Source organism: Falco biarmicus, chromosome 3 (genome assembly GCF_023638135.1).
Source record: "Falco biarmicus isolate bFalBia1 chromosome 3, bFalBia1.pri, whole genome shotgun sequence".
Classification (NCBI taxonomy): Eukaryota; Metazoa; Chordata; class Aves; order Falconiformes; family Falconidae; genus Falco; species Falco biarmicus.
This window is the reverse complement of record NC_079290.1, coordinates 115,721,191-115,746,444: the sequence shown is the minus strand read 5'-3', so window position 1 is coordinate 115,746,444 and position 25,254 is coordinate 115,721,191. Positions and strand designations below refer to the sequence as shown.

The 25,254-nt window shown below is 52.4% G+C and overlaps 1 protein-coding gene across 8 annotated transcripts; it reads left to right on the top strand.

Annotated features, from left to right (window-relative positions):
- LDLRAP1 (low density lipoprotein receptor adaptor protein 1) lies at nt 1–25,091 on the top strand. 8 transcript variants are annotated; one of them, XR_008820753.1, is made up of 11 exons: nt 4–171; nt 2,871–3,013; nt 4,576–4,688; nt 7,501–7,615; nt 10,438–10,510; nt 10,943–11,023; nt 12,375–12,505; nt 14,153–14,187; nt 16,181–17,499; nt 18,378–18,643; nt 19,926–25,091. XR_008820753.1 is itself a non-coding variant. In XM_056331763.1 (9 exons), the coding sequence occupies exons 1-9, from the start codon at nt 87–89 to the stop codon at nt 15,445–15,447; spliced, it is 939 nt and encodes a 312-aa protein (XP_056187738.1). In that variant the 5' UTR covers nt 1–86; the 3' UTR covers nt 15,448–16,320. The 8 variants fall into 8 exon arrangements, 4 of the variants coding, with proteins under 4 accessions (XP_056187738.1, XP_056187737.1, XP_056187741.1 ...); XR_008820752.1 differs by lacking the exons at nt 18,378–18,643; nt 19,926–25,091 and adding an exon at nt 15,282–15,577 and having other exon boundaries at nt 2–171; nt 16,181–16,298; XR_008820755.1 differs by lacking the exons at nt 16,181–17,499; nt 18,378–18,643; nt 19,926–25,091 and adding exons at nt 14,594–14,684; nt 15,282–15,409 and having other exon boundaries at nt 3–171.
- Nucleotides 25,092–25,254: the final 163 nt, after the last annotated feature.

The window sequence follows — 25,254 nt, the reverse complement described above, 5'->3', positions numbered from 1 at the left end:
GGACGCCGTCAGCGCTGGCGCCGCAGGAAAGTTTGCGGCGGGGCCGGGCCGGGAGCGGGGCCGGGAGCGGGGCCGGGAGCGGCGCGATGGACGCGCTGAAGTCGGCGGGTCGCGCCCTGCTGCGGAGCCCCAGCGTCCACAAACCCGCCTGGGCCGGCGGCCGGCACAAGAGTGAGACCCGCCGCCCCGCTTTGCTGCCGCCCCCGCGGCGCCTGCCCCGCCGCACCCCCTTGCCCCGCACCCCTCCTGCTTCCTACCCGGCTCTATCCCGCCTCTCACCCCGCTGCACCCACTTTTCCCCCTCCTCGAGCTTCCCCCTCCTCCCCCCCGCACACCTTTGCACCCTGCTTTACCCCCTCCCCACTCCCCCTCTTTTCCATGCCCCCTGCCCCCCCTTTTTGCTTTACTCCCCTCTCCTGCACCCCTTTTTCACCCCTCTCTTTAGCCCCCTTTTTTCCTCCCGCTTTGCGCACCCCCCTTGCACCCCCCTTTCCCCCTGTACCCCTTCCCCAGCGCAGCTGGGGGGCGGCTGTCCGGTCCCCCAGCCTGGGGGGGGGGGGATGGGGGCTGGAGGCACTTTCTGGCTTTGTCCCAGTACATGCTCTGTCACACGATCAATGGCTCCTGGGCCAGCGGCCACTTGGCCAGTGCCGGGCGTCCTCCTACTGTGGCCGGGGAAGGGGGGAGCAGCCCGGCAGACCCCTGCGCTGCCCCCCCGAGCATGGCAGGGGGCAGCAGGAGGGTGCCATGCCCACCTGCAGGCCAGATCAAACTTCTGGATTTTACTAATCTGATAAGACTGACCTGGCATCGTGACACCTTTTTGCTGGGATTAAGGGCCAACAGCTGCAGGACGCGAGGGGGGCGCCGGGCTGGGGGGCAGCAGGGGGCTGGGGGGGGCTGTCCCAGCATGGCCTGGCGGGACGTAGAGAAGCCCCTTTGCAGCGCAGCAGCCCTCGGGCTGGCCCTGAGCCTGCTGCCGGGTGACCTTGCAAACCGCCTCTGTGCTCTTCGCGGCGGGGGGGACACATCGCTGTCACCCCCCGGACGGATGCACCCCTGGGTGCAGTGGTGTGCGTTAACGGGAGGGTGGGCGAGGTGGGGACGGGGCAGGACAGGGCGCATGGAGGAGCGTCTGTCTCTGCTGCCTCGGCTGCTCCTTCCTTTCTGAAAGCACTTGGGTGGCTGCCCCGAAACCACCCGTTTCCGTCCCGGGCCCACCAAGCTGTGGGTGCTGGGGGCCTCGCTGCCGCTGGCACCGTCCCAGGCAGCGTGGGGTGCCCGCAGGCCCCCTGTGCTCGCAGAGGCTCCGAGCTGCCCCGCGCGGGGTACAGGACGGTGCCTGGCTGCCCCAAGGAGCGTGGGGCAGGGGGCTGCCTGCCCATCACCTGCAAACCACCCTGCACCCCGGGGTGCTCCCCTGGCTTCAGCTGCCACGGGTGGGAGGGCAGCGGCACCTTGGGCTTGTGAGAAATGTCGGCTTTACGCTGGCACCCTCTGTTTCTAGCTGGAATGTGAGGTCAGTGCAGCATCCCACCTGTCCTGGGGTTTTCCCTTCCCCAGGTTGGGGACCTGCGTGTGGGTGCGGAGCCCCAGCCCCCCTGCAAACCCTCCCCGTGGTCCTGCTCCCACCCGCTGCCGTCGCTTTGACTCCAGCCGGTGCTGGGCTGGCCGGGGTGGTTTGCTGCCCGCCGCCGCCGCACCGGGTCCTGGGAGTGGTGCTGGGGTTTATGGCTTATCTGCCATCTCGCCTTCCCCAGGAGGCTGAGTCACAGGGGTTGTGCCGGGGGTGTCCGTCCCCCCCGCAGCCCTGCCCTCCCGGCACTGCAGGTGTGCAGGGAGCTGCGGAGCTTGGCCCTGCTGCTGGGAGGCAGCTGAAGGAGCTGAATTCAAGGCAGCGAAGCCTCCAGGGATATGTTTTATGTGTGGCGAGTGGAGCCTCCTCGCTGGGAGCCCCGTTGCTCCCCAGGGCTGTGGGTCGTTGCCTCCTGCTCAAAGCAGGACCCTCCTTAAGCACACAAGCTGCAGATCCTGGGTCTGGAAGTCAGCTCCTGTGGTGCGATTTCAGGCTTAGAAATACCCACCCAGCTTTCGGTTTGGTCTCAGCCTTATTTCCGTGTTTAAGACCCTCCTTCCCATCCTTGCAGCACGCAAGGGAAGAGGCTGGTGGCCTCCTGGGTGATTTCCAGGGGAGAGCAGAGACCTCTCCTTGCCGAGGTGCCACCTGCATGATGGGCTTCTCAAGGAGGTCGGTGACCGATGCAGCGAGTCGCAGTGCGTCACCTGGATCTGTGCGCAGGCTTAGCTAGCAGCAAATCCTGTCTTAGCCTCCCTGGGTAGGTGATAGTAGCACAGGGTAAGGTCATTGCCGGGTGGGGGGATGGCACCAAGCCCTCCCCGGCACCTGGCTGGCGCTGGTGCGCAGGATCCCCTTGGTTAGTGTTGGTTACAGCGGTTGGGCACAGGCTCGTTTACAGCGCAGGATCCCCTGGGCGCTCACAGTGACGCTGAGGAGCTGATGGATCTCGGAGGGTTGCTGCCATTTGCTGTGGCTCCTGGAAAAAAATTGGGGGGTTTGTTTTCTGCTGCCTTGCATAGCTACACAGGCTGGCGATGACGTTGTGGTGAACACCTCGTGGTTGCCACGTGGTTGAAGCCTGCTGTCACCTCCAGCAGCCAGGTCTGTGCCCCATCTCCTTCCCCCAGCGCCTTGTGAAAGCTGTGGCAGTGCAGCGAGCTCCCAGCCGCTCGGGCACGGCGGTCCGGGCAGTAGCTAAACCAACACCCTGCTTGTTCCTGAACCCTCAGGGCCTGACAGAGGTATCCTTGTGCCTTCGGGAATCTTAAGAGCCTCTTGGTTGTCTCTCTAGAGCTCCCGGAGAACTGGACCGATACCCGCGAGACACTGCTGGAGGGGATGCTCTTCAGCCTGAAGTACATGGGCATGACGCTGGTGGAGCAGCCTAAGGGAGAGGAGCTCTCCGCTGCCGCTGTCAAAAGGATCGTGGCCACTGTGAGTGTCGGGGCTGGAGCAGGGCTCCCTCCGTCTGTCCCTAGGGAGGGTTTCACAAGCCGCAGGTCCGGAGGCAGTGCTGTCCCTCCGCAGGCTGGGGCTGTCAGGGGTGCAGGACCAGCTCGCTGGTGGTGCAGGGAGAAATGCAGGCAGCGGTGCTGGGAAGCCCTTGGGAGCAGCCCCAGCCTGCGGGTAGGGCAGCTGGGGAAAGCTGCTGTTCTCTGTCTGAGCTCTGGCCTCTCTTGATAAGCTTGGGTGACCCTGGGTGTGGAAGAAGCCTGTGACCTGGTGAAATCAGCCTTCCCCAGGGCTGTCTTTCCTCTTGCAAGGTGCAGACAGCGTTTTGAGTGTGGCCAGGCGCAGGTCCGAGAGCTGGCATGCGCTTCTGAGTTTTCCTTCCCAGGATTTAGAGGGTTAAGAGGAGAAGGGAGCAGGACAGCTTGCTCTGATTCCCAGCTAATACAGCTGCTGTCCTGCTGTAACCTCTGAAGCAAGAGGGACCAATTTTCAGCTATCCTCTAGCACTGAGCCTCCCTGGAGCCCCTGCTTACCAGGCTCCAAGTAAAATTAACGCTTCTTTAAGCCCTTATAAAACTGAATAAGGCAAGCACCCAGTCGTACAGTTAACCGTTGTAAAACTCAATGGGGTGGCGAACTGCGCTGGGTAAGGACGGATCCTTCCCTGGCATGTGCTGTGGTGGATGGGAGAGGAGCGCTCGCATGAAACGGGAGCTACTGGCAGAGCCCTTCGTGTCTGCTCTGATCGACCCAGAACGGAGCCTTTAGATCAAAGCCCCGGGGCTGAGGTCAGCCTCAGCGGGGCAGGACCGGCTGCCAGCTGCTGGGGACGTGGCTGGAGCGAGGTCCCCAGGGAGCAGGGCTGAGGATCCAGGTCTGCACTCTGTAACTAGCTGGCTGCGTGGCGTTTGGTTGTTTGGATTTTTTTAACGGAGAGAAGCTGGGTGGTGAGCTGAATGTAACCTGAAGGCTGAAAGCACGATAGGAGTAAATAAGAGAAAGTGGTGTTTAAAAGCCCAGTTACTTTTTAAGCCTGTGTCCTGACCTTGGCATGGGGATGCTTTGCCACTCAAGCGGGGTTTGGCAGCACAGCTTGAAACTGGCTGCTTGGGAGCCCATGTCCTGCAGGACCATCCTGCTGGCAGCACAGCTCCCTTATTCATGCTGGTGTCCTCCCTGCTCCAGCGCCGGCCCTAAAGACAAAACCCCCCAGTGTTTCACCAGAAACTCACACGGCCTGGCCGGAGCAGCCGCTGCTGCGTGTGGGTGGCTGTGGGGAAATCCTCGGGGGGTGCTGGGCTGCAGCGTGGCATGGGCAGTGTGTGTCCTTGTCTTGTTAGTGCCAGCAAAAAGTCACTGCTTCAGGGAAGGAAAAGTTTTAAAGAGTGCCTTCGCACACCTGGTAGTAAACTCAGTCCCTAGCACTAGCAAGTGCGATCCATATACGTATTAGGTAGTGTGTACCTGGAGTCTCTGCTCACGTACCTTTGGATGTATCAGCGTTAAAAGCCTGTAACTTTCCCCTCTCTCTTTTCCTTCCAAAGGCAAAAGCAAGTGGAAAGAAACTGCAGAAAGTGACTCTGAAAGTCTCGCCCAGAGGGATTGTGTTAAATGACAGCGGCACAAATGAGCTGATCGAGAACATCTCCATATACAGGTGGGTTACGGGGCACGTCTCAGTGGGTGCCATGCCCCAAGGGGCCTCACCTGCTCCGGTCTCCACTCAAGCTGAGCTGACGCCTCACTGGCCATCACATCTTGATGGAAAGCAGAGGTGGGGGAAGAAGGGTCATTGCTAGATTTAAGGTAAATTTACATCCAGTGCAATAAGTGCCTGGCCAGGGGGAAGGAAAGCCATGGCAAGCCTAGAGTTGTCATGTGTGCAGACTGCAGATCCACAGCCAAGCGCTCCGTGGCCATACTTGGCTTTATCACCTGTTTTTGGCAATAGAAATGCCAAAGCACCTGGGGTGATGGCAAGAGTTGGATGCAGACGATGGTCAGAGCATCACTGAGCAGGTGAGGAGACGAGTGCTGGAGCCAGGTCTGCCCTCCGTCGCTGGCTGCTCTGCACCTGATGCCTTTAAATAGCTCTGACAGAGCAGGGATGAGGCAGCTGTTGAGACTCAGTACCGGTGTGTGCAGGTCAAGGGTGGATTATCCCCTGTCTGCTCCTCTGGCTTCGGCACTTCCGAACATTCAAAATGTTTGAATTTTCGGAAACGGCACATTCAAAGCCTTCCAAACAGGCTGGAGGCGGGTGCAGGCCTGGGGAACAGAGCTCAGCTCGGATCTGGCCCTTTCCATCTCCTCCATCCCTTCTCCTTCTGCATCCCCCACACTCTGCTTCTGTCCTTTACCTGCTGCTCTGTCCCCCCGTGCTAAATGTGGGGTGGGGAGCGCTGGGTGGGGGCACTCTCTCTAAACAGGCTACTAACCCGCTTGCTTTTCTCCAGTCAAACTAAGAGTCGCGTACAGTGCTGAGCCCCAGCCCTCCCCAGGAGATAGACCCAGTGCTGAAGAGCAGAGCTGGGCGAGGTGGCTGGGCCAAAACTGGCATCACTGCGCTGGTGTAAGAGCAGGCATAGCCATGGGGACAGGGTTTTTAGATGCTGCCTTAAATTCTCCCCTGACACTTTAACAGCTGTGATAAAGCTGTTCCTCCCAGTCAGTGGTCGTGTACGAGCAGCCCCTCGATTCAGTTGACAAGTCAGCGCATCCTAAACAGGCTGTTGATCTGGGGGTGCTGCTGCTCCCCAAAGCTGCCGGCGCTGTGGGAGCAGGGATCACGGCAAAAGCTGGGGTCTGCATGCGCGGGGGGTCATCTCCCCGCTCCGTGAGCGTGCCCCTCTGGTGGTGGCCCCGAGGCTTTTCTGTAACACCTCTGCTGCCTGCTCTTCAGCTCTTCTGTTCACCGGGATGATGCTGGCTCTGAGCTCTCGCCCCGGATCATGTGCCGGGGCAGGACAGGGTGGCTGCAGCTGAACCACAGCCACCGTCACCACGTCACCGGAGTGCTGCTGCCAGAGGCCTCGGTGGTAAAACGGGCTCGCTTCAGAGGCGGGTGTGAGTTATCTTCTCCCTGGAAATTAATGGCCATTGAATATTGAGCTGAGCACTGGGAGGTGCTGGAAGGGCCGTGTGCCAGCACAGACAACCTTATGCAGCTTTGTCACGCTACTAAAAGCGTGGCCACACTGTTTTGGGAAAAAAAGGGAGGAAGAAATGAACTTCTAAGTACCTTTTTAATCCAGAGCATGGCTCAGCTGTGGAAAACAAATTATAGGCCATTGAGCAAAGGCATCCTCACGTGCAACAAGAAACAAATGCAATGTAAATAGATTTTGAATGTGACTTTTTTTAAGTCGTAGCATCTGCTGGGAACTGGGACCTTCCAGTCCCCTCCCTGCAAACTCTCGGGGCAGTGAGAGCAGGAGCTGAAGGGGCAACATGGGGCCGTGGGAAAACTTTCGCCCAAGTGTCCCACTTTTTCCTTGGGTTTTCTCTTTCTATAACACCTGTTTGATCTGTCCTGTGCTCAGGGAAGAGGCTTTGCTCGCTGCTAGCACCTGCCGCCTTGCACTAAACCTCTGGGGTGCTCCAGCCTGTGCTTGCTGGCTTCAGATGAGACACTCAGTCCTGCAGCTCCTGGCATGGATGGACCCATGGGAGATGGTGGTGGCTGATGCTGAGGGACCCACTGCCCTGCAGAAGGGAGCTGAGCCCTCAGTCACAGCCTGGTCTCCTCGAACAGGTCAGCCTGTTGCACTTCCAGAGCCTTGTTCAGCATTTCAGAGTCAGCTTTGCCCTGCCTGGGGGCTGGGAGGGACACGGCCATCCTGGGGATGCTCCACTGAGGTGGCTGAGCCTCCTTCCCTGTGGCCTGTGTGTTCAGGGGTCTTGGAGCATCCTGTGCATCTGCTACTGCGGATCTCGGAGCTTGAATTCCAGCCTTTTCAACCGCCTTTCTTGGGCACCCCTGCATCAATTTCTTTCCCTGGTTTGAGCCTCAAGATAAAATCGTAGGCTGAGAACAAGTCCTTCTCTCTCCTTGCAAGCTTATTCTCCAAGGAAAATCTTCGAAGTCTCTCTTCTGAAGGCAGAGCATTTGTCAGGTGCAGTCCCAGGCTGGCACACTGCAGAGTCTTTACCTTCTTTAACCTGTCCTTTCCCACAAGGCGAAACATTTCCTCTTCTCTCCTGCCTCTGCGTGTGATGCTTGTGGTGCACGCCATGGCTGCGGGAGTTGCTCCGGGCTTCTCTTACGATCAAGCCAGCGGTATCAACTCCTCTGCTTTGGGAAGGAGTTGCCCTGAAGCCTGGTAATGCTCCCGTGCTCCCTCTGCCTTCCCTGCTTGTCCCCAGAGCTGGAAGTCCTGGGGCAGGCATTGCTGGTAGGTCAGAGGAGGGGTTGGATGATCTCCCTTGTGCGCAGTGCCCCAGACAAGACATTTCATTCTGTCTTTCAGGATATCCTACTGCACAGCAGACAAGATCCACGATAAAGTGTTTGCCTACATTGCCCAGAACCAGCTCAATGAGAACCTGGAGTGCCATGCCTTCCTCTGTACCAAACGGAAAATGGTCAGTCCAGAGGAAGAAATGGGGATGTGGCTGTAGGAGGAGGAAGGAGAGAGAGGCTGTGTCGGTGAGATAACAGCTCTGCCCCGAGGGAGAGCGAGGCGGGGGCCCTGCCCCGGCAAATGGCCACAGGAGAGCACCCAGCCTCCTGCTGCCACCGCCGCCTGCCCGCCCTGGCAGTGCTGCCCAGTCCCTGGCCACCGCTCTCCAGCAGGTGTAACTCCGGGCTGGATTCAGCCCATCGTCTTGGCAGGTAAAAGCCTTTCTGCCCCAAGGCCCGGGGCAGGAGTGAGAGGTCCTGGCCCTGCACCGGCACCTGAACCCCTTGCCGTGCTGTGGTCCAGCTGCTGGGATTCTTCCCTGCTCAGCATCCACTTCCCCGGGCTGCCAGAGGAGCCGGTCTGAAGTCTGAGCCCAGCGTGCCGAGAGGCTTTGGCAGGCAGGGAGGTCTCCAGGGAGGCTGGCAGCGAGGTGCCCAGGGGCAACCTCATTGATGGGAGGCATTTAGCCAGCGGTTCTGGGCTCGTCGCCCTGGCTTCCTTCCATTTCTTGCCATTGAAGCTCCTTATCCAATTTTTAGCGGTGTCTTTCCAGACGGGGCCGTGTCCTCCTCACAGGAGCAGCGCAGGAGACCCCGCTGTGTGCTGAGGATGGAGCTCAGGGCAGAGACCTGGGTATAGAAAACAGTCTCTGGCTCTCGCTTTGAACTCGCTCATGGGCTTTTTTTCCTGCTGATCCAGTGCATCAGGATGGGCAGGGACCCAGCACTGACGAGCTGGCGAGGGAGAGAAGTGGGTCACTGGGCACCGGCTGCAAGTGGGGCCAGGAGAGCCCCGGGGGTCTCTCCAGTGGAGCCAGAGCTGGGGCTGAGCCCCCTCTGTGTGGCAGGAAGGGGAGGTCAGGTCCCGGGATCTCCTGAATCTGCGGGGAAACAAACCTCCCGAGAGCCATTCCCAGCCGGTGCACCCTGGCATGGGCATTCCTGGGTCCTTACGAGCATCCCTGTGCCCAGAGCATGGCCACCGCAGCTCTGTTAATATTCTGTGCTTCTCCCGATTTAGGGATTTTTATTTTTTCTGGGGAGAGAATAATAGAAGCTACAACTTGTCTCTCCTTTCTGTGGCGTACGCTCCCATCCTTGCACAGTGAAGATAAGCTTCTCTCTGCAAATTAAAATTTAAATCTCTCCAGTGCTAAAAGAATTATCTCAGTGGTATATCAGCTTAGTGCGTCTCCCTCCAAATAAAGTTCTCCAAGGCCTTTTGTGGCAAAACCTAGAAATATTTCTTTTTTTCCTTGTCTGTAAAATGCAGGAACATCATGCTGGTAAGGTGATGCCCTGCTCCCAGACCAAGGACCATCCCTGCCCCAGGGCAGGGTCCCTGAATGTATGCACAGCTACCAGTCACGGGCATATAATTAGTCCGTATTTTTAGTTCGTGGGTAATTCTCAACGGTAGCTGGGTCTATTAAACTTGATTCAGATGTGACAGCTTAAATTGTAAACAGCTGTGAGGAGTTTCATACTTAATTACCATATTTAAGTTTTTGCCATAAAGCGTTTGCACTTCCATCAAAGATGTAAATAGCTCCAACATTCAAATGAGCTCTCCTGCTTTGCAAGGCTTAATTGCCACCGATAGGTTTGCTGGGTTTCCTCGCCCTTCCCGTGCGGGAGCGCCTGGCTTTTGGGGGACGCCTGTGCTCCGTTCGTGTTTCCCCCTCATCTCCATCCTCCAAGCTACCAGGGGCTGCGGGTTACGGACCCGGATCTGGGTTTGTTTAGTTTGCAACTTCATAAAACAAACTCACGCCTCAAGGCTCCTGCAGCACGCCAGCCTTGCAGAGTGTTCCTCGTTATCTCCTTGAACTTAAACTGCTCGTGAGCTCTGCCTTCTCCTAATGAAACTGGCATTTATGTCACTATTTATATATCTCCAGCAACTCAGGCTATTTAAGGTGGTGGGTTTTTTTAATGCTGCTCAAGCTCTTGGCTTGGGGAGGAGTGGAGGGACTGAAGGGGAAGGCGTCCCTCCTCCTGCTGCTGCCCTGGCTGTTGCAGAACAAACCCACGCTGTCGGTCAAAGCCAGCGAGACCCCGGCTTAGCTTGGGGGAGCCAGGGGAAGACCCTGGTGTCTCTCTTGTCCTGCTTCTAAGACTGCTCCCCATTGGAGAGAGCTGCAAAGCCGTGGCATTTTACCCTCTTGCCCTTGGAGCATCCTTGTGCATGCAGTTGTGCGCGGTGCTGGGGAGGGATGGACCACAGCTCTGCGCATCCCTCCCCAGCACTGGTGTGGCCAACAGCGGCATGGTCCAGCACTCGGCCCAGGCGCTGATTCCCTTCAAGATGTTGGTTGTTCTGGTGGGTGATGCTCTGTGGCGGGTGCAGCGCAGCCGAGCCCTGGAGCAGGGAGCCACATCCTTCAGGGGAGCTGCAGGGATGAGCCTGGGGCTATGCAGCACTTGCATTTGTTTAGGTCATGCTAAGGTGTGGGGTGCAGGAAGAGCTGCGAGTGCCTGACGGTCAGGAGCAGCTCTTCTCTCTCCATCCATCAGCATGATGGCTGTGACAGCCATGTCCCTGCCTCCTCTGTCTTCCCATTACACCTGAAGACGTGTTTACAATGAGCTGCATGTCCTACATGGAGCAAGGCTCTGCTTCCATCAATATTTGATTACCCCTCCCCAGCCATGCAGGGAGCGTGCAGAGCAGAGGGCTGGTTGGATCCAGGTTGACATGAATCTGCAAAGCAAAACCTCCAGATGATTTAAATCTACATGAGGACCGGTTGATTAACGTGCTGCCTCACCGCTGTCTTTGCAGGCACAGGCGGTCACCCTCACCGTAGCCCAGGCCTTCAAAATTGCGTTTGAGTTCTGGCAAGCAGCTAAGGAAGGTGAGGTTTTTTCCCCTCTTTCCATGAAAGTCCAAGGGATGATTTTGATTTTTTTTCCAGCTTTCAAGTGCCTTTTCCTCTTACTCTCCAAATTGCCAGGCTGCTGTTAAGGTTGGTTCGACCTCTGGTGTGATTTAAGGCATCTTACGTGTTTCTCTTAACAGCCTTTTAAATCCACCCAAATTCTGGCTGCACTGCTTTCTTGCAGGCAGAGTGGGAAGGACCTGGGGCTTGTCTGTGGTACCTCAGAGCCCTGCTGCTGTCAGGATTCTTGCTTTCACCTTCCACGAGATTATAAAACACATCCAGAGCCTGGGCTGCTGTGGGCAAAGGAGACCTGGTGGCCCGTCCTAGCTGTCCCCCCCGGCCCTCCTCCCTAAAAGCTTGCAGGGGAGTACTCGTGGGCAGTGACAGGGTCTCCTTCTTTTGCAGAGAAGGAGAAGCGGGAAAGATCCATCTTGGAAGAAGGGCCGAGCAGCCCCACCTTGGAAGCCCCAGCCCACCCCAATGCACGTAAGTCACCAATAGCAGAACTTGGCTGCGGGCTTGGCGATGGGGAACAGCCTGAGGGTTTTTGCTGGAACGGGGCAGGCTCCTGGGAGGGGTTTAAAGACCAGCGAGGAGCAAACATTTTTGTCGTAGCAGAGCTGTTGCCCTCAGCAGTGCGCTTGGGATGCAGTGGGTGCCTGCTGAGTCCTTCCATCTCCCTCTTAAATATCTAGTGCAGCCCCTTGTACAGCCACTGCCACCCCGGATCCGTTTACTTCTGTCCTAGGCAAACTGGCCGTAAGATCCTTATGAGATTAGTATGGACCCCCACGTCCCAAGTTTGATTTCAGGTTTGTCTTGGACCTGAAACACTTGGAATCCCATCAGCTGAAGGAGATGGACATCCAAGTGCCACCCTGCCTCCGGCTCCCCAAAGGAAGGAGAGGTGCTTGAAAATGAATAGTAAAGCCCCTAATTCAGCACCTGGCCATGGGTCCTCTGCTACCTCTGAAATGCAAGACGCGTGGCCAGGGAGAAGTGGGGCAAAAGGCTAATCTCTCTTCCATGCTGGCCACTGAGATAAGAGGATTTGGCACAGAGGAAAATAGCATTAAACTGGGCTTCCTTCCAGGCTGGCACATCTCGTTTCTTCATGTGAAGGCCCAGGACTGGAGGAATCTGTCACAAACGGTGGCATATTGGGATAAGCGAGGCCTGGGGCTGCCGCGGGTGTAAGAATGAGCTCCAACATCTGCCTGGGGGATGCTCCACACCCGGGGCTCTTCTGTATCCACCCGTACTGCAGGGGCATGAGGAGGATTTGGGGCTTCCCTGAAACAACCAGCCTGCAGTGTCCCAGCAGCCCCCGAACTATAAACTGTTTGTCACCCAGTGCAGGATTTGCCCTTGGTCCTAAAAAATAATGAGGCATCTCTGTAAGATGCTGAATCAGTGGCGTGGGCTGAGCTGTATCTATCACCCAGGGTCTGTTCCCACCCTGGGGTTGGGATGTCCTGGGGTGGGATGTGTCAGCTTTGCCTGGGGCTGATCCTGACTCATCCCAAACGTAAGTGGGTACCAAGGAGCCTCCCCTGATGGCTGCTGGAGGGACGAGCTGGCTGATCCTCCCCTGCGTCACTGTCAAGAGGGTCTCGGGTGCCTGATCTGAGCATCACTAATTATTCAGGCTGAAACGACAGCCCCTGCTGGGGTGAATGCAGCTCCCTCATGCTAAAATCTGGGGCTATCCTGCAGGAATTTGATGCAACCCTTTGATTCCCCTCTTGAAGGGAAGCGATTACTGCAAAAAGGCTTGGTTTCGCGTCATCTCTGTTTTCCCCTCCCCTGCCTCATTCCCTCTCTGCTCTGTTTGCAGCAGCAGCCACAGGGAACTTGCTGGATTTAGAAGACTCTGCCAAATCACCCCTGACCAGCAGCGCAAACTCCCCACACTTGGACAACAGCATGTTTGGGCCCAGCTCCTCTGTAAATAACAACGTGGTGTGGGTAAGTGTGTGCCCAAGGTCCTGTGGCATTTGCCAAGCCAGGGGGGACGTGCGATGCCACCTCCATTTCATGTGCTCCAGATCCCGTCATGGGGCTTTTTCTTGGAAAAAATCCCTCCCCGGGAGCTCTGGGGTGGCTGAGCGGCTCAGGCAGGGTTTCAGAGATGCCCAAGCGAGCTGAGTTTCAGTGTCCCACTCAAAATGATCAATTAGTGTTCAAGTACCTACTGCCCTTTTTAGGCTCTGTAAATAAATGAACGAGATTGTGTGGCACTCTGAAAAATGCTGCTGTCAAGTAATTGAATATTATTTATTCTTGAGCTGCATTTCTCAGTGGTTTGTCACTTAATTGAGAGACCACCTAACTGCTCTGTTCAGGGGAAAAAATCATTATGTTGATGGTTTTTGTTTACTGTTCACTAAAACCAGGTTATATTTATGTTTGTTATTACTTGTATTTTTCCCTTGGTTTTGTTTGTGGCTCTGTCTGTCTCACCTGAGCATGGATGGTTTCTCTAAAATGTTCTCGGTCATCTGGCTTAATTGTTTCGTGGACCAGTAATAGAAAAATAATTAGCCAGCCCACATGCCTGGCTGTGCATCTGTCCGGGAGCCTCCTCCATGCCTGAGTGCTCCATCACCAGTCGGGCTGGGGCTGATCTTTGAAGCCCCACTTGACCTGGGACCTTGTCCCAGCCATGAGCACTCTCTGGAAACATGCTGCCTGCTGAATTTTGGAGAACTGAATGATAAAGGCCTTCACCTGGAGCCTGTTTCTTGAGTCTGCTGGGTCTGAGCCTGAGGCTTTTCAGGTTAAACCTGAAGATCAACTCTTAAGTCGTATCAAATCCTTATCGGTGGTCTCTAATCCCTCCCTTGTTGCAGAATTTTCACACTTTACGTATTACGTGAAGTCTGTAAGTGCATCGCGCAATTGTGGGAATAGTCAAGTCTGTCCATAGCAAAGCCCTTGCACAGAGTCCATCTTCCAGCATGGGAAACCTTTCTCCCCCAAGCAACTCAGATGCTTTCCCTGGGAAACCTTAAGAGCAGCTCGGAGGTAAAGCACCCCAGAGCTGCTTTCAAGCAGCTCAGGTGCCCCCTGTGCTGATACAGAGTTGCTCTCCAGGCTCCTGATCCAGAAATGCCCCGAGGGATGCCTGGAGCATCTTGCCAAGCTCTGTCCAGGTCTACCTCTTAGCAGAATCCTGCAGCAGGTGCCAGTCGCCTGCCGAGGGCTGTGGTTAACCCCAGAGGGGATGTGGTCCAGCTGATGGGCCAGATCCAGCCCATGCAGGCAGCGGGGCAGAATTAGCCCAGTTTGGAGGTGGTGGGAAAGGGCCAAGCCCCTGCCCCGTCCCTGGGCTGTGGGAGAAAGGTGGCATCCCCAGCCCGAGCCCTGGGATCTGCTCTGAGGAAACCTGGACCACCCAGAGTTATGCCTTTTGGCCTGGGGCGTGTGCAGGGAGTGAGATAAAACCAATCAAAGGAGGCAGAGAGGAGGCAGATTGCTGAGAGGAGCGTTGCTTCAGGCACTCAGGAGTCAACATACATATATTTTTTGTCTGCTGTGGAGCTGGATCTCTAAATACACTTTTGTGCGTTCTCTTAGCAACTACTTCTCTCTTTTTTTATCTCTTCAACAAAGGAAATGGATGATGGTCTCGACGAGGCATTTTCAAGGTAATTCTAATAACTCCCTTTACAAGTTCACACCACCAGGGACCAGCCTGGGAGACTTGACTAGTGACTGACTTTTAATAATGCTTCTAATCTAATCAACCACTGTGATCTGACCTAGGCAGCTGCCCCATCAGTGCCTCAGCTGTTAATTGAAAGATAGGCTTTGAGGCTGGCTGATAAGCCAAATATTTTGACAACCTTTTAAGGATGGAGAGAGGCTGTGTGTGATAGGGAATTTAATTTCCCAAGCAGTTGGCATGTCCGCTCCCACTTGCCAGGGTGGTTTGAGGCTGTCCATGCTAGCTGCGGCAGTGCTGGTCCCAGCTTCTGGCACCGGGGGCTTTACCCTTCCTCGCCCTTCTGTGAGGTTTAGACTAACCCTGAGTCTTCAACCGCAAACCAACAGCAACTGCTGAGGGCAGCCTGCCTGTTCCATCCGTCCCTGTTGCAGTGGGGTCACAGCAGGGCGACTGAAGCACCAATTTGAATTCATGCAGGTGAGCACATTCAGAGTTTGTGGCCACGGTTTCACATGGCTCAGTTTACTTTCCAGTCCAAATTAAGAGCTTCCCTGCGCATGCCTGCCGGCAATCTGGCAGTGTTGAACAAATCCATTTTCTTCTGAATGAGTTTTCCTGGCTGTCCTCGTGCAGGCAGGCCCCCGTGGGGTGATGAGGATGCTTTAGGTTTTGTGGGTCCCATCCTCCAGATCAGCTCATGAAGCCGCCCAGCTGCCATTTGGGCAGCACACCCCGGTTTGGGCAGTGAGCTGCCTTTGGCGCAGATGCCAGAGGCAGCAGAGAGGGAAGGTTCTGAAGGAGGGAGTCAGGCAGCAGCGGGGCTGAGCCTGGTGCTGTCACCTCCCCGAGAGCCGCTCGCCTCTGCCCGGGTTTGGAGCAGTGCAAAAACTGCGTGCTCAGCCCTAAGGAAACAGAACTTCACGTCTTGTGTTTAGCTCTCAGGAATGATTTACAGCTTCCACTTCCATGGTAGCCCTGTCCCAAGTCGTGTTTGATAAAGGGGCTGCTTGAATTTATGTCTTAATGTCATCTTATTTTCCTCACCTCTGTTCCTTGCCCTATTGAATTAAGCAGATGTTGTTGGTTGCGGTCTTTTGTTTTGCATTGCTGGATGCCGAGCTGTCACATCACCCTTGGCCTTCTGGTGACTCAGTATTTGGACGGCTCATCCACCAAGGCGGATGCCTCTGAAAGTGTTCCTGCCACAACATCATCGCTGGACATTTTTCTTCTTTATTAAAAAACGTGCATGTGGCTGGTTCAGTCTGAGGCTTATTTGACACCGTGCCTCCCCTGGATGAAAGACCAAATATTTGAGTAAACCTTTGGCCCTGGGAGAAATGATGCTGCAGTGTTACGTTTTCGCAGAGGTACTTAACATAAAAACAGACTGGGGCTTGCTAGGTTTTGCAAAACATCTGGAATGTGCTGAGATGAAGACATCTTAAAGCTCGTCCTGTGGGCTATTAAACATCATCTGAGTCCTGCTGTGTCGTAACCCAAAGAGTTAAATCCTTGGGCCAGGGAGTGAGGCAGGCAGTGACTATGGCACAGCCTGCGTGTCCAGACACACCACCGTGAAAATTGAGTCATTGCAGCGAGGCTGCTCCTTTGGTCGGCAGAGCCTTTACGCTGAGATAAGATCCCAGCAAACGATGCACCCGCCAGCAGTAGCTTGGGGGAGGAAAACAGCAACGTTCTGCCAGACCATTAATATACGGGATGCCCAGACTGCAAATTCCCTGGATGCCTGTAGGGGAAATGTTAGGATAAACCAGCAGCAAAGCTGCAACAAACTTGAGAGAGCTGCAAATGTTATGTGCCAGCTCTCCCCTTACTAAATTATTTCATTCCATTGGAGGATTTTGAAATGTGGAGCTGCAGCTAGGGTTCGGCATTACAGATGCATCAGGCATCCAGGCTATAAACTGCATGGATTTGTGTTCTTACTTTCTGTTTTTATTCCCTCTCAGACTGGCTCAGTCAAGAACAAACCCTCATGTCCTCGATACAGGACTGACAGCTCAAGATATCCAGAGTGCAGAAACACTCTCACCTGTAGACTGGAATAAAATAGATTCCAACGCAGGCGAGAAAGATGATCTGTTCATGTTTTGAGGTCAAATGCATCTGAGAGCTGACGAGAGAATAACCACTAAAAGTCTATGGACTGAATCGTGCTGTTTCGGGTGCTGTACGCAAGGGACTCTTCTGAGGGCTCTTCACCAAGTCAGATGATGTTGCAGCACAGTTTAGACCAAAGCTTTAGAAACCTAATGCAGAGTTTTGTACCTTGCTTTTACCTAAACCACAAGATGCTCTTGAGTATATTTATTCATAGCTGTTACAGTTTACATGTGTATTGGAAGGTGTGTAGAGCATCTGCAGTGTTATGTGGCAATATACCATGGAAGAACCTTCAGCAGTGCCTGTTCCTCTCCGAAAAAAGGCTATGCAACACCAAAGTCTCTCTGTATATACTTTTCTAGACAAAGGTCTGCAGATGGAAATGCAATTGCAAGCACAAACTGTTACTAATCCACTGTTTCTTGAACAACACATCACCTGCCTAGGCGGAGGGGCGGAGATTTGCAGCAGCTGCTAACAGCGTTAAAATCAAAGAGGTAGCAGAGATCTTGCTTTTGTTGTGAATGTCTGTGATACTCTCACAGTTGTCAATCACCCCTATGGGTTCTGGCTGTTTTCTTCACCAGCTTTGTATGGGAATTGACACTTTTTTTTTTACCCAAAGACTCTATGAAGTTTTGCACTTTAAAACTTGGAACTGAAAGCAATGGTCCGAATTGTCAAGGTAAGCAGTGCCTGTAACTTCTCTTCAGAAGCTATTTACCCAAAAAAACCCCAACCTGGCAATGCTGCGGGTCTGTTTCAAAACAAGACTATTCACATGCACCATTTCTGATGTGACACAAAATACTAAGGCTCCGTTGCACTGTTGGCTTTAAAAGCAAAACGGCTGGGGAGTAACAATTTGTTTTGCTAAAGCGCGTTGAAAATTGCAGGTTGGGTGAACCCAGTAGCACAATAGATCTGTGTTCTTAGCTCTGCTAAGTGGATTTGGCTGTGCATGCCTTTTTACTGTCTCAAAACCATTTGGTTGTTGCTCACTCAATAGACTCAAATGGAATTGGATTAGGCAAGACCAATACCTGGATGTTCAATTAGCAGGAGGTGCCCCTTCCAGCGGTACTCCGATCCTCTTCCCCCCGTCTCCCGTGAGGCTTGGGAAGCTGTCTTCATCTGCTCCTGGAATTGAAAATAAGTAATGGAGGTATAAAGCTTATGCTAATTAAAAGATTAAGTTTAATGATCCTAAATAGTCGCACTGACAGTTTGCAGTGTTTGTGGCCTTATGTGAAGTATACTAATCTGTTTTATAGATTTGTAACTTGGTTTTGAAACACTAATTCATTCCGCAGATAGCTCTTTATAACTCTTTTAAAACTGCTTGCAGGAAAAAAAAAAGAAAAAGAAAAACCTCTTTGTCAGCTGTAAGAATTTATTAGGAAACAGCTGAGTGACTCTAACTTAGATTTGATTTTTTTTCCCCCCTAAGTGTTACTGTGATAAGGTACCGAGGACTTGTGAAGTTGACTCATCATGTCTTAATAAAACATGTGCTATGTTTATCTTGCAAAATTGTGTTTAAAGCAATTTTACATCTTGAAACTCTTATGCCCATGACTGACTTGATCTCATATGTAGCATCAGTCTCTTGCGATTGAAGGGATTGCTCAAAGTTTGCCCGTGCTACAGAGGCACACGTAGAGACGTGAACCCATTGTGTAAGCAATGCCAAAACTGCAGGAGTGGTTGTAGCAAGCGCCTTGTCCCGACCCCGAGGAGTGATGATCCTAGGAAAGAGCTTGGGCTGTAGGAATGGACTGTGAGGATTTGTCTGTACATCTTTTCCCTTTTCTAGAGACTCTAGGAGCATATACTGATGCACAATGCTATATATGTATGTATATAGTTTTTTTAAGAAAACCTTGTACTGTAAAGAATATCTGTACTAAGGAAAATAAAAGTTCTGCCATTTTTTGGAGTGTCTGTGCTGGGTGGCTTTATTTTTACCATAGTCCTTTTAACGTGTAGAGGCCTTTGTATTTCTAACTGGTTGAATTCTCCATCTCCTTTGATGCCCAGCAGTAAGTGATCAGAAGCATCCACGGGAAGTTTCTGTCCATCAGAAGGCTGTTCCCAGGGCCATCCAGGTGGGAAGACGGCTGCAGTTAGACACTAGTCTGTGGTGCTGCCTCCAGGAAACAGTTATGGGACTGGATGCAGCCACACAGGGTGCAGGGGGACAGGCAGCAGCCGCTTTCCCTTCTGCGCTGGGCCACGAGGTGACCGTTGCAGCCGGCTCAGTAAATCTGTCCCTGCCTGAGCCCCTGCCTCGCTGGATTGCCCTCCAGGTAAGGGTGTGACAGCAGATGAGAAGAGGGAGGTTGGTGCTTTGAGCTTGTCAGCAGGTAAATGGGGTGTTGGTAACATCAAAAAACAAAATCTCTTAATTGATAGTGTGTCTGAGTCGCAGTGCAACGTGCTTCTCCCTTGAGGGGAGTTTAATTCGTGCAGTTGCCTTTTAAATACAGGCAGCCCGGAGAGCCCGGCACGGCCTTGTGCACTTGGCCTCCTCCTGCAATTCCTGCCTTTGCTGGCTGCGAGCTTGGTGTGACTGGGCTCCTGCAGCTACCGGCTAATCACGCTGCTAACGCTTGGCTGGGAAGCACACAGAGAAATTCATTTGGGGATGCTGACAAAAAGATTTAACCTGCGTGTACCACCATGCTCCCTTTGTGGTATCAGAGCTGGGCTGCGGGCAGAGCAAAGGGGCTTTGCAGAGACACCTCTCTTCCCACAGTGTTAGGCTAACCAAAAAAAAAAGAATTAATAAAAGTTCATTTTTTCTATTTAAATTGCCTGTTCAGTGTAAAGAGATGTCCCAGATTATGAGTACTGAGTACCAGCCGTCTGCGCCTTCATGCATAACTGATGGCGATGCTGAGGAACAAATTGATCTTTCAGTTTCGATGTGACCTTTTTTTAAGTGCCAGTTAAGAAACTTTCAGCATCCATTTCCTTCACCTGCGATGGCTGCGTGCTTGGGAGGGAGGGAGGGAGGAAGGGGCTCACGGTGGGAAGACACAACTCTGCCATGAAAAGGCAGCTGCTTGCACAGGGGCTGCAGCATCTGCTGTGAGCTGGGGGAGCTGCCGGCTGTTCTCACCCCAGACCCCTATTTTTCGGGAGGGGATGGGGACACGGGGACGGGGACATGGAGTGACTTCGCTGCCTGTTTTCCTCCCTTTCAGCAGCCACAGCAGCCGAAGTGGCGGTGTGGGCTGCGCTGTGAAATGCTGGTCTGTCACCCTGCTTTGGCACAGGGTGTATATAGGACATTAACAACTCCATCCATCCTACAGGCGGTAGCCAGCATGGGTGAGGAAACTAACTCAGAGCTCATCTTCAACCTCCCTCTCAAAATCACCTGCTGAAGAAACAAAACCTACAGCTAGTGCAAGCCATGTGGTTCAGAGCTAATTTCTTAAACTGCTAGTGCTGTAACTCATTAAACTGATTTAATGCACCCCCTGAAACTGCAACAACCAACCCAGCTTGTTGCTGCCAAGTTACTGGCTGGGTTTACGTGTAGGCATTAAGTTTACCAAGTGTTGCTGTTTCCTCTCTTTTCAGCGAGTGCTCCTGAGTGATGGTCACTTGTGTTATGTGAGTTGAGGCCAAATCCAGCTCCGAGGTTACAAACCGGCTGATTCGGGGAAATGCTGAGCTGTTAAGGACGACAGCGTGCACTGCGGCAGGTACTGAGCTCTGAACTTCTCTCTCCTTGGAGCACTGAGAGAGTTTGTAAATTCGTGCCAAGCTTGAGCAAGAGCTGTAGGGCCGTCGTTACCCAGATCATTCTTTTTTAAAGTACAAATAAAGAGAGCAACATTTCATCTGAACACCTGAATGCTGTATTCTGGGTTTTATAGCCAGCCCCAGGGTGCCAGGAGCTGCGGGCTGCTCTGCAAGGCTTTCTGTGCTCTGAAGCAAGAAGAAATAACCGTCCTTGTGGAGAAGCACAAATGCATTTTGGCTCAGGATGGAGGGAGGTGTTAGTTAAGCGCTGCTCTCCTCCACTCTAACATGTCAGCGTTGCGTGACAGCTGTCTACAACAGCAACAGCAAACTGCCAGACCCTGAAGAGATTCACCCCTGTCGATGCCAAGGGGAGCTGAACCAAAAAAATTGCCAGGCAAAGGCGATGTTTGCTGAAAGCCCCCCCGCCAACCTCGTGGGGACCCCAGCAGGAGGTTGCTCAAGAGGAGCTCACCGCAGGTCAGCAAACGGTCCTGAAGGGGTATTTTGCGAACGCATCTCTGCCTCTGCTTTTGAACTTCTTCCAGGGGGTTGCAGCAGTTAATGGCAGGAGACGAGATTGCAGCGGGAGACCAGAGTGGTGATGCAGCGTTAGCAAATGGCTTTTGTCAAAGTTTCCATTGCAGGGAGCTGTGGAGCCGCGTGCCAACGCAGCTGCCCTCGGTGAACATGAACAACGAAGGGTGTGGGGTTGTTCTGCCAAATCTCTGCTGTGCATGAAAGTATCTCCTGCTAAAAAAGCTGTAATTTGAGTGCCAAAACCCCTTAAATTTCCCAGAGTTAACTTTTTTATGCCTCCCTTCAGAGAAAATCTTGCTGACTGTCTGGTCCACCTCTCCCTGAAACCTGGGGCCTCGATTCATCATGTCGATGGTAACCTGGGGGTGACGGTGCCCGTGCTGTGCCCCTGCTCTGCTGCAAAATAAAATCTCCCAGAGCGGCTCCTTCTGTGGAGGCAGCACAAACCCTGCTGGACACCCAGAGCCAAACAAGATGCAACGTGGGCTTGGCAGGACCCAGAAGCTTTCCCCGCACAGAGCAGACCTGGGAGCCCACACCAGCACTGCAGGGCCAGAAGCTGATGAAATTACCCGGTGCAAATGAGAGCGAGTGAGCAGGGCCTCTGCTGCCAGCCCTCAGCTTGAAAGTCATTTTAGCAGCAAGCCGGCATCTGACTGCAAGCAATTTATCAGGAGTGAGTGGATACTGCTTATGACAGAGGGAGTCTTAATATTGCATTACTTCATTTATTTAGCACCTCTCCTCTAATGCCCAGGGGAAGGACAATGGGAAGGAGTGTTGCGGGTTGCTGGGGGCTGGTTGTGATTTTTCTTCCCTGCTAAAAGCAAACGTTTTCCAGCTGGTTCTTGGCTCAGAGAAGAAATATTTGCTTTACAAAAAGAAGGGTTGTCAAGTCATTAAAAGCTGCAGGAAGAGGAAGTCTTCTGAGATGGGAGTGGAAATGGGGCCAAAGAGCTGGAGCCAGAAAGCAGATGTATGAAGAGCAGGAAGATTGGAGGTAGTGAATGTAAGGTAGAAGGTAATTAAGTGACCAAGTGCTGGTTAATTTACTGCCACTGGTATCTCACGCTGGACATGCACTTAGTCCCTTTTTTGCTGGGCTCTGATCTTCATCAGCAGCAATTGCTTCTCGCTCCTGGCTCTGGAGCAGCTCCCAGCACGGCGGCTCTCTCGGCCAGCAGAGCCAAAGGGACCCTCTGCTCTGCCCAGAAAACGGATTAGCACTCTGCTATCAGGGCCACGCGCCGCTGTCAGCCGGTGCTGGCCTGCAGCCAGGCGCCTCGGAGCGGGGAGCCGGAGTCCAGGGTTCTCCATCCTGCCCAGCACCCAGCTGGCACCGCTCACCTTTGGCAGCATTGAGCATCTCCCAGGGCATCAACCTGCCGGAAAGCTGTTGGCCTCGGCTGTGAGCAGAGATGTGTCATTGCAATTGAGTGCTTGTACCTTATTCCCTGTAGTGTGGTCTGGGGGGCCCTTTGGAAGTCAGCAGGAGTCGCAGGAGGTGGGTTATGCCAGCAAACCCAGCACGGGAGTGCAGGGAAAGCGGTGCCGGCTGTGCTCACAGGCAGGGACCCTGCCACCTTCCAGCCCTCCACTTTTCCTTCCAGGAGCCAGGCATGATTATCACCGATGTCACTGCGCCCACGTCAGGGCTGTGGGGTTGCTCCTCTCCCTGCAAAAGAAAATATCAGGAGAGGCAGGTTGTGAAACATCAACCCCATCAAGTTTTGGCTCTAAAATCCCTGCTGACTTGTGTGATTTATCATTCACCCAGCTGCTACTCACAGCTTGGAAAAGATAAGTGAGGGGAGAAAAAATGGATTTTAAAAGCTTGGCTTTAAAGCCCAGGGCTCAGGCCAAGACTCCTGTCCTGGCTGAGGTAACAGGATGGGAAGAACATTACAGGTCACTGCTGAAATAAAACAGCCATCCACTTCAGGCTGCGGTACACAGGGGTAATTCTGCCACCTTCTCTTCCCTAACACATATCTTTTGAACCATGATGCGAGGAAAACAGTGTTTAGATACCAAAACCCCTGCCATCTTCCTTGTCTTTGGATTTATTCTCCAGGCATCTTGTTTGCCCCAAATTTTTGCCATCGCAGTTTCCATGTCAGGCGAGCAGAAGCAAATACATGCCCAGAGCATCACTGAGCCATCGTCTCTCTGGTAGACAGGGTGATGTCCAGGGGATTCTTCTTCCCCTCCTTTCAAACCAGCTGCTCTGCAAACTCCACTCCAGATCACTTGCTTTCTGCCTCCAAGGGGTTTTTTTCACCTTTCCAGCTACTGCTGTCAGCATTCTTTTCCCCAGCAAAAACTCCAGCCTCCATGCAAGAGTTTTCCTGACACTCTCGCTGTAAACCGCAATGGCAGTTTCTGTCTCGGCTGTTAATAATCCCACGGATGGTAACACCACTCCAGGCAAAGTTTTTGCTTAAAAGCTTTAATGATGATACTTTACAGGGAGTTATTTGGCTTGTACCTTTGTGTTTCCATCTCCCTACCCAAACCTTGCTTAACAGCCCCCAAACTCACTGCTTGTCAGGTCTTGTTTTAGCTACAACCCTCCTCCATCCCCTTGCTTGGTGGCACAACTTTTAATGCGACATCCCAGCACCAGGCCTGTCACTTGGCTGTTGCTTGTATCACACACTCATATGTACGAGCCTCAGGTCTAATTAATGTAATAAAATGTGTAAAAGTACTAAATCTCCTCAGACGTGGCAATTTTATCACTTCTATATACTGTCACAGCACAAGTAAAACTGACAGTAAAGAATAAAACAGTTATGTCGCTGGCATTTTTTATTACTTTTAATATGCTACCTTTTTTGTTACTGGAAATTTAAATTATAATGGTATGCTTCGCTTAAAAAAAAGAAAGTATCCATAGCAACAGGAACATCTAAATTATTACAGGCTGATCACTTCTCTCCTAGAGTCACATCACATGCCTTTCAAAGACAGTCCCAGAGGTGCAGGATTTTAATAGAATATTTTTTTTTTTACCTTTTTTGCAAATAAACAACTGTATACACAGCACTTTCTCCATCAATATGCTACCTACAGAAAGATCTGAACCTAATAATTGCCAGCATGCTTCATTACCCAGAGAGAGAGGGTTTCAATCCTTACTTCATACGAGTCTTTCTCATCTGAGTCAGTTTTCCCCGGTTATCCCATGTGAAACTGGAAAATTACCATTCACTTCAGCTGATGTAAATTCTGACTTGAATCAGGGGGAAGTAGGAGGGGATGGGGAAGACCCCTGAGCCTGCAGCATCAGGAAGCCGCTTGTTAGATTAGAAGCTGGAGTCAGTTTTATTTGTATTTTATTTTTTAAAAATTCCTGGTTGTCATCCCCAGAAAACAACTTCAGCAGCTGCTTAACATTTAAAAGGCAATCAGTGGGAAAATACTCAGGTATTTTTCAGCCACCATCCCTACATCTGAGTCTCCTTGGTGACTTTTGGTCCAAAGCACTTACAGCTTTCCACTCTTGAAAAATTCCTTCACCTTATTCATGAAAGAGCCCTACCAATACATGCACAGAGCTGTCAAATGTAAGAAGCAAATATGCTGGAAGAAATAGAAGGACTTTTTTTCCTCCAACCTCAATTATAGGAATCATATGCATCATCTGGATCAATAATAGGTTGAAATTGCTCAGCCAGAAAGATTTTATATATAAAAAAGCAGCAGCTGATAGCCTTCTTCTAAGCTCATGTATTATTATGTTATAACTGAAATTATGGTAGTAAACCATGTTTACAGACTCTCTTGGAAAGCTCAGGTTAAGAACAAAGGCTGAATAAATGGATTTGTACATAGTAACAAGATCTCAAACCAAGGCTGTATGTATCTGAGATCTTATCATGTTCTGTAATAGCAGAGAATTGCTTTTTATGTCCTTTGTATCCCACTGCCGTGTGGTACATTCCTGGGTCATCCTTTCCTGCATTTTCCCCCAGAGGTAGCTGCAATTCAAGGAGTGTATATTCACCGAGCAAAACATGCAAATTACAGTGGAACGAGGCAGCCTTTAAAAACATAAAATATTACTTATCACTTAACCTTTGTAGAATAAGAGCTGATGTGCAGACAAGTGGTTGTGGTTCACCAAGGACAGCACAAAGCAGAAATGATAAAACCAAATAAAATGTGTCGGAGTTCCCTGGTTTGATTGGTTTGTGAGGAAGGGTCAGGGAAGCTCTGCATCCATGGGAAAAAAGGGGTCTCCAAGGAGAGAGCTTGCAGGTTTTGGATACGGTCATCAGAGGCAATACCAGGCAAACACTATCACAGGAACCAGGTGTATCGTCTGTCAGTGACTTTCAGATCAACGTGGTTTCATATGTGAGTTACAAAAAAAGTCTGAGTGAGAGAAGGTGGGTGGTTAAAGAGGACAGAGAATGATGCAAAAAATCTGTCGGACCTGCAGATCCAGCTCACATTTGAAAATCACCCTCTTTATGGCTCCCGTGAAATCACCTTTTAATAAAGAGTCTATAACAGGAACCTATAATTTTGTGGTTGATGCATGAGCCAGAAGACAATCTAGTTCACTCCCGCGTAGCTTTATAGCATGGGTCCAGCTGGAGTAAGAAATACTTACTTA

Excerpts from the sequence above, each read along its gene's own strand:
- LDLRAP1 (XM_056331762.1), top strand. The coding sequence starts at position 87 with ATGGACGCGCTGAAGTCGGCGGGTCGCGCCCTGCTGCGGAGCCCCAGC. Across the intron at positions 3,014-4,575 it reads TCAAAAGGATCGTGGCCACT|GCAAAAGCAAGTGGAAAGAA; the intron begins GTGAGTGTCGGG and ends TTCCTTCCAAAG. Across the intron at positions 10,511-10,942 it reads CTGGCAAGCAGCTAAGGAAG|AGAAGGAGAAGCGGGAAAGA; the intron begins GTGAGGTTTTTT and ends CTTCTTTTGCAG.